This window comes from Microtus ochrogaster, chromosome 4 (genome assembly GCF_000317375.1).
Source record: "Microtus ochrogaster isolate Prairie Vole_2 chromosome 4, MicOch1.0, whole genome shotgun sequence".
Classification (NCBI taxonomy): domain Eukaryota; kingdom Metazoa; phylum Chordata; class Mammalia; order Rodentia; family Cricetidae; genus Microtus; species Microtus ochrogaster.
Genome location: NC_022011.1, coordinates 18,346,661 through 18,354,651, shown reverse-complemented (window position 1 = coordinate 18,354,651; position 7,991 = coordinate 18,346,661). Strand labels below are relative to the sequence as shown.

Below are 7,991 nucleotides of genomic sequence, written 5' to 3'. Positions count from 1 at the left end.
CTGTGGTTTTGGAGCCTGTCCTGGAACTAGCTCTTGTAGACCAGGCTGGTCTCGAACTCACAGAGATCCGCCTGCCTCTGCCTCCCGAGCGCTGGGATTACCAGCATCCTTTTTTTTAAAGCCTATGTATATGTATGTATGGTTTACCTACATGTATGTCTATGTATCACATGTATGCAATGCCTTTGGAGGCCAGGGGAGGATATCAGATCTCCCAGGACTGGAGTTACAGATGGTTATAGATGAGTAATGGGAATTGAACCCAGGTCTCCCGAAAGAGCAGCCAGTACTCTTAACCACTGAGCTATTTCTCCAGCTCTGAGACTCATCTTTCTTAAGTAGGTTCTAGGAACCTAACTCAAGTCCTCACAAGCTCTGTGTGGACTTGGCTACCTCCCTGACCCAGACTGACATCTTTGTATCTGTGAAACATATTCCGTGAAGTTAGCATGTCCCAGTGCTGCTTCTATTGGAGACATGGTACCCAGAAAGCGAAACATGGCTAGAAAGATACAGGGACGCTCAGGAAGAGCTCTGCATTTCCTCACAGTGAGATGAAGATATGAGCATGAACACAGATGCCCAGGCACTTACGGCAGAGAACCCAGCTCTTGTCTACTTCCTGCATGCAGTCACACACCTGTGGCTGGGAACAGCCTTGACAGTGATGCTCTTGTTCCCTAAAGATAGCCCGCCAGAAAGACTCCATCATGATTCTGCAGACACAGCTGGACTCAGCTATCCAGAAAGAAAAGAACTACCTCCAGAACATGGTCAGCAAAGAAACCTACGAAGAGGTTTTGCGGAAGTCGGGCGTCTGCCAAGACGACCTGACGCAAGCCCTGGAGAAGGTGAGGCCACACCCACTCTTCACCCAGGAAGTAGTCCAAGAAATTCAGGGACTCTGAGTGAGCAGAAGCCAATTCCTTACAAGACTGGCAACCCTCAGGGCTTCTCAACCCTTGCCTAGATAGGGGTGTCTGCACAATGAAGACCTCCTTCCTCTTTGCTTTGTATGCTGCTGTCCTTGTATTGATTGTGAGGTGGCAGAGATGGCATTGTCTAACAAGTCTTCCCACTCATGAGTGATTCAGGGACAGGGTTTGTCCCAAAGCCTGGGTTGTTGGGGAAATCCATGCATCCTCTGTAGATCAGTAGATACATGTAGAAAGAAATGAACTGGAAGAGGGGAATAAAAACCCAGGAGGGGGCCGGCGGTGGTGGCGCACGCCTTTAATCCCAACACTCGGGAGGCAGAGGCAGGCGGATCTCTGGGAGTTCGAGGCCAGCCTGGTCTACAAGAGCTAGTTCCAGGACAGGCACCAAAGCTACAGAGAAACCCTGTCTGGAAAAACAAAAAAAAAAAAAAAAAAAAAAAAACCCAGGAGGGTAGTACAGAAAGCCAACCTCTGTCTCCCCCCCACACACACACCCCTTTGAAACACCAGCACCATCGTGGGCAGAGGACGCGGAGGGCCTGGAACCTTTTGCACTAAAGACTTGGCAGAGAAGGTCAAGGGCCCTGGTGGCCACTCTAATGCACTCTGTCTTTGCCGGAAGCTCACTCATGCGACCGCTGAGACAAAGAGCCTGCAGCGCAACTTGCAACAGACCCAAGAGAGGAAGGCGCAGCTGGAAGATGAAATCATGGCTTATGAGGAAAGGATGAAAAAGCTCAACGTGGAGTTAAAAAAGCTACAGGGCTTCCACCAGCAGAGTGAGCTAGAGGTGAGAGGCTGGGGGCTCAGGCTGTCTTCCTCTTAGAGGTCCACAAGGTCACCTTTGGCACGCGGAATTATTTAGCGCCCAACCATACCCTTTGGCTGAGAGGTTCACTCCACCTCGGCTTCTGGAATGACAGGCAGGCCAGAAGGTCGAAGCAGGGGCGCCCTCTGCTGGTCACTGGAAATAAAAGGTACAGACACTCCAAACCACACTTCCAATGGAGAGGGTACCCTCCATCTTGCCTGAGCCCGCCCCTGCCCACTCCCTCACTTTGCACTCCCGGGCAGGTGCACACCTTTGATAAGAAACTGGAAGAGATGAGCAACCAGGTGTTGCAGTGGCAGAAGCAGCATCAGAGTGACCTCAAGATGCTGGCCGCTAAGGAGACGCAGCTCCGGGAATTCCAGGAAGAAATGGCCACCCTGAAAGAGAACCTCCTTGCGGATGAGAAGGAGGTGGGCACTGTTTGGACTCTGTCACTTGCTCTCCACCCCTCCAGACTGGGGGGTCATTGGGGATGCCAGGAACAAGACACACACACACACACACACACACACACACACACACTATTCTGCAGGAAGCAGAATCAGGATACTTCCAGCTACTTCTCAACTCACCTATTTTCCTGTGGTTTTGTTGATAGATATTGAACAAGACTCTCAGCAAGACTTAGTCAGGTCCCTCAGCTGCCACTCACAAGCCCTAGTCCTCCCTCTTCTGGGCACATCCTGCCAGGTTTTGTCATCCAATGTGTTAAGCAGTCTTTAAGATATGCCCCCACTTCCAGCATCCCAAGAAGTGCCATTCATGGCATGAAGGCTTGAGACTTCTTAGGGCAGCCACAGAGCCCTTGTTCAAATTAAAAAGAAGCATCTCATTTTCCCCCAATGCCTCCCTTTGTGGTGACATCAGCTCAGAATACTGTTTTAAAACAAGTCACTTCACTACCATTAGTTTGAGAACCGCCACGGTGAGCATACGGATCTACCATGTCTGTGATGAATGGCGCCCCTCAGGCGTGTCACCGCTGTGTGGAAGGAAGGTCCTGTACGTGGCAACTCTGGCCTCAAATTGGGCAGCAGAGTTGATTTTATTTTTTCTCTCAGAAAGAAAACTCCAGATTTTGGGGAGGGAGGTAGCCGTGGGTGTCCCATCCCTTCCAGTCTCATTTTCTTCTTGTATGCAAAGCCATGCTGCCTGCCCCCGAGGACAATCAAAGACACCTGCAGGCTCCACTGGGACAATGACCAGATTATGTGCAACATGGAGCAGTGGGCAAAGGAGCAGAAGTGAGTGTCACCCACAAGAGTAGGGGGGTCCCCAGGCCGGGCTGAACTGAGAACCACAGTGACTAAACCACGCGTGCCTGCCCAAGAACTCACCACACACAAGGGTTGGGAATCAGAGGGGTCACACCCCTCCAGGCAGGTTTGCAAAGCCTGCCACATCAGAGGCAAGGCGTGCTTCACTGAGCTATACGCTTCCTCTACCCAAGCTGGGATCCATCCTCACGTGGATACCTTGAACCCATTCCTTTGAAATCGTCTGAATGGGAGTCTTCAGCTGACAAGGACTCACAAGGCTCAGGGACAAAGTGATAGGGGCCAAGAAACAAGCAGAACCCCTTGCTGAGAAGGACCGGTGCCCATCGGTCAACTTCTCACCCATCTAGGGAAGAGCCATTCTTCCCCTGTGTGTTTTCTTACAGGATTGCCAATGAGAAACTGGGAAACAAGCTGCGAGAACAGGTGAAATACATCGCCAAGCTGACCGGAGAAAAGGAGTAAGTTGTCCTCCCTGCGTTGTTGCCTCTTGGGACCACCCCTGGCCGACTGACATTCTGTATGGGGACTAGCCCCTAGAACAACAGAACGATCTGGAAGGACCCTGAGACCTGAAACCGTTCCTATGCAGCACCGGTATGTCACGTGACTGCGCTGGACCGTCATTCTCTCCCTCAACAGCCACCCAGTGAGGTGATGAAACCTCCCACCTCCTTCCCCGACGCACCTGTGGTTTTCAGAGGCCGAGAGCATTGAGACAGGAGTGGGCACAGGCTGGCAGGCCGGCAGGCTGTGGGTAGGGACTAAGCGGCTATTGCTGAGGTCCGTGAATGAAGGAGCACGGAAACCATGGCTCTCGGTGGAAGAGTTTGGGGTGGGAAGTCCAGGTTAAGGGTTCCTCTGCTTCACCTGGTCCCCAGGAACCTGGGGCTCCTGTTCTCAAGAGCTCCACTCTCCCTCGTGATCCCGCTTCACCACCTGGCCAAAGGTCTGCCCACTGAGAGTGAGGCCAGGGACTACAGGAAGTCAGAGAACAGAGGTGAAGAAAGGGCTGTCCAAAGGTAGAATCTTTTAGCCAGTGCCTAGGACGGTGTTTCCCCAAGCTTTTTCCAGGGACACAGAAACTGCCAAGTTTGGCATTCTAGGAGGGTCTGGAGAGGGCTTGCTTGTGATAACGTTGGCCAAGCAGCCGTCACCTCAAACTTTGCTGAGAAGTCTGAAGGTGTCTCTGCACGCCTGGCATCCAGGTGTGGCTCCCAGGAGCCAGCTCTGCCCTGGGCTTTGACCTTATGCTGGATCAGGAGTTGAAGGAGAGAACAGAACTGTCACGTGGAGAACAAGAAACCCAGACCCGGAGTAGGCTGGGTTGTGCGGGATGTACAAGACAGAAGATACGCTGACTTAGAGAGGGACAGAGAGCCAGGGAATGGAGGCCATAGCAGACCTGGCCTCCAGCCCAGAGGCACGTGGCCTGGGGAACCCTAGGGGAAGAGGCCGGATCTCCAGAGAAAGTGGGTGAAGGATGTGACCAGAAGAGGCTGAGGATCCAACCCCTCACATGATTGCTTCCAAAAATGGACCATGATTCTTTCTAATGGAAAAAAAAAAAAAACGTTCTATGAAAATAATTAACTAAAGAAAAAAAAATAGTTGTCATAACCTTGAAAGCCCATACCCAGTAGCACAGACCACCATAAGTTCAAGGCCTGCCTGGGCTATAGATCTAGTTCAAGGCCAGCCTGGGCAATTTGATGAGACCCTGTCTCAAAGGATGTAAATTGGAAGACAAAGGTTAGGGATATGGTCCAGTGGTGGAATACTCACATGGTTTGAGCCAGGCCCTCGGCTCAATCCCTAGGACGGCCAAAAGAATTATAAAGTAACAGGTAACTCCAAGCTTTTCCTTATAGTTTACCAAGTGCCAGAAAGAGCCGTCTTACCAGATGCTCATTCTTGAACTTCCTTGGTCTTATCTGAGGAAAGCCATCTTTTAATAATAAATACAACATTAGCCCAACTAATATGTGTTATTCAGCATGTGGGAAGCAGAGTTCTAAGTGTTCTGCACACACTGACTTCTTTAATCTTCCTGAGACCTCATGAGCTGAGAATGCAGGCTCTCCTTGACTAAGGTGAGGCCGTGTCTGGACAAATCCATTGTAAGTTGGAAATATTATCCGGCCAAGCGTGCATTTACTGCTCATAATTTACTGCCTGTAGCAGCTTAGTCCCATGGTAGCCTGTAGAGCAGTGGCAGTGGCTAACCGGAAGCTGAAGTCATGAACACTTCCCAGCATCTCCCAAGAAGCTTAAGCCACATCTTGCCTGTCTGAGAAAAAAAAAGTTTCCTATTGAATGTATATGTTATGAAGCCAAAAATATTCTAAGTTGAAGCATCAAGCCAGGGTCTCCCTATGGTGACAGAGGCATTTGTAGGAGGAGAAAAACAGTCCGGGAGGCTGAGTGTCTTCCCCTGTCCCCATAGTTTTCCTTCATCCGCTGCTCTCAAGACTTGTTAGGAGAAATTCATAGGTTGATAATAGTTGCCACTTATTGAGCCATGGAAGACACTAAATTATCTTTCCTCTGCCCTATACCCCTGCCTCCACCAACTCATCTGTAAAATGGGAAGAAGAAATTTGGCCATGTTCTCTACAGAGGTAGGAACCCTGTACTCGCTACTCTTCAGAAAGGGGAGCAGAGAGAATTAGGGCGCTAGCTTCAGCTGCGTGCATTTCCCAGACAAAGCTATGAGCATACACAGAACTTCCCGGATCAGCCTTCTGGTTTGTCTATCAGATTTCCATCGTTTATCAAACTGAATCCTTCCATGAACCCCAGACAAGGCAGGTTTAATTGTCCCCATCAAAAAACATAGACAAAGGCCCAGAACGGACAGAATGGGCCCTCTTCCTAGGTCTTCCTCACCCCCAAGGCCTGAGCTGCTTCCATGGGACTCAGATGGGCCTCCATTTGCATAGGGTAAACGTGAGAACCCTCCTTAGCCCTCTCCTGTGGCACCCTCCGGGTTCTTTCCAGCGAGGAGCCAAGCACTGCAGACAGACAAACAGCCACCTGCCCTCCTCACGTTCCTCTCCTTCCCACAGCCAGCTCCACAATGTAATGGTCCACCTGCAGCAGGAAAACAAAAAGCTGAAGAATGAGATAGAAGAGAAGAAGTTAAAGACCGGAAACGCGAGGATCTGTGCCAAAGCCCTCGGCCCCTGCAAACTGGAACCCTCCCAAAGGGGGAAAATTTGCAACCCACTGGGCTGGAGAGGAATAGCCCAGGACGTGCCAAAAACAGACATCACCAAGTACATCGGGGCGCCCCACTGCTCGGGTACGTGTGCCCCTTGCTTTCTGCTGCTGTGATGTCTCCTTTGACCCCTAAACCAAAACAGCAATATTGTGACATCATTCTCCAAAGATACACTGGATTAGAATTCATGCAGGAAAGAAAAATAGATTACTAGAGACCTTCGTTCACAGTGACCATTCCTTCCAAAACTGTAGATGAAGGAGACAATTATCATCCCTCAGATCTGAGAATTTTGGTGATACCCCAGTACCTCACATCACAGATCTGTCTCCTTCTGACTCAGTCCCATTGCAGGGTGAAAGGAAGGAGGGAGAAATAGACTTCTTCCTTCTAGACACCCCACAGACTGAGTATCCCAGCCCTCCACTCTGTCCAGACCTACGCCTACTGTTCCTACCACCTCTTTATTCCACAAAACCCCAGAAGGGGGCTGTCACCCTACAACAGAGCTATCTGGCCATGACACGGGTCCAGCCATGATGCTGGTCCTCAAGAAGTCACTTGTTCACTTCTCCTCAAACTAAAGCTTTCGTTTCCTCCCTGTTCCCCCAGGCTCCTCATACTGCTAGCCGTGGCTCCTCGCCCTCAGCCCCATCCCTACACATTTGCAGAGGACAGCGAGTTCCTGCCCCTCCTTCTTGACCGGTATCAGCTCCTACAGTCATCCATCGAGGCCCCTGTATGGTTTACAAGACATTATTATTGCTTTACTGAGTTGTCTACTTCCTGCAGTGGAGTGAGTTCGGATACCCCACTCCCACCTCCAGGCCCAGACTCTGAAATAAAGACCCAGACCACAAGCTTCCATGAGCTCCTGGTGTCTCTGCACAGCCCATCCCCAGCAACCTGCTCGTGCCTGTGTTCGCCAGATGCCTAAACGTTCTGGTCCCTTCACTTCTGTAGGAGAAAGGGTTGCAAAGCCAGCCTTTGGGTTACTTGCACTAGGTTTTTAAACCAACAAGAAGGAATTAGCCCCCCCCTCCCCCGCTTTAATGTCTGTCTGGAATTTTTAAAAAAAAAATCTAGAAACCTTTTATTTCCCCCCCCCCCAAAAGAAAACAATGCTAGGACCCAAAAGAAAGTGCGAGAAATAAGTGATGTGTTTTTCCAAGTGGGGAAGGGTGGGCACACCATCTGCTTCCTCCTGGCTGCCATATTACATTCCTCCTTTTAACAAGTTTACTTTTCTCCCCAGCCAGGGCAATACAAGGAAAATTCCATTATAACAAACTCCAAGGACAGCTAAACCACTTTATTGTGGTAGGATTTTGTTAAGCGGAGCACATGTCTGGAATTTATATTTCAGTCTATAGGAAATAGAGACAAATAGGTACCAGGGTAAAATAAGAGGAAGACAGGGAAGAGCTTGCCCTTGTGAGAAGGTGGGAAGAGGGAAGAGGCACGCTGGCAGGCAGTGGCGCTCAGATACTCTTGCCTCCCTCTCGGCCAAACCAAGGCTAAGAAAACGCACTACTCATCATGCCGTTTCAGCCTCGCCGGGATGCAGGAGGGTTAAGCTCCTGTGTGCAGAGAGAAATGGGTACTGAAAAGCTCTGGGAACATCTCTTGTGGTGTTTGATGTCCATCTGCTAAAGGTCTTCTGACTTTGTCCCCAACTTGGGGCTTAGAATAGCTTGGTATCAGCTGGGCAGTGGTGGTGC

The 7,991-nt window shown here is 50.3% G+C and overlaps 1 protein-coding gene across 1 annotated transcript in view; it reads left to right on the top strand.

The window, feature by feature from the left end:
* Pmfbp1 (polyamine modulated factor 1 binding protein 1) overlaps positions 1-7,175 on the top strand; it is a 174,035-nt gene extending 166,860 nt beyond the window's left edge. The window contains exons 18-24 of the mRNA XM_005345702.3: positions 687-851; positions 1,561-1,728; positions 2,013-2,180; positions 2,914-3,014; positions 3,434-3,508; positions 6,116-6,351; positions 6,883-7,175. Coding sequence (XP_005345759.1) covers positions 687-851; positions 1,561-1,728; positions 2,013-2,180; positions 2,914-3,014; positions 3,434-3,508; positions 6,116-6,351; positions 6,883-6,899 — 930 coding nt within the window. The 3' untranslated portion in view covers positions 6,900-7,175. The remainder of the gene's footprint in view (positions 1-686; positions 852-1,560; positions 1,729-2,012; positions 2,181-2,913; positions 3,015-3,433; positions 3,509-6,115; positions 6,352-6,882) is intronic.
* Positions 7,176-7,991: the final 816 nt, after the last annotated feature.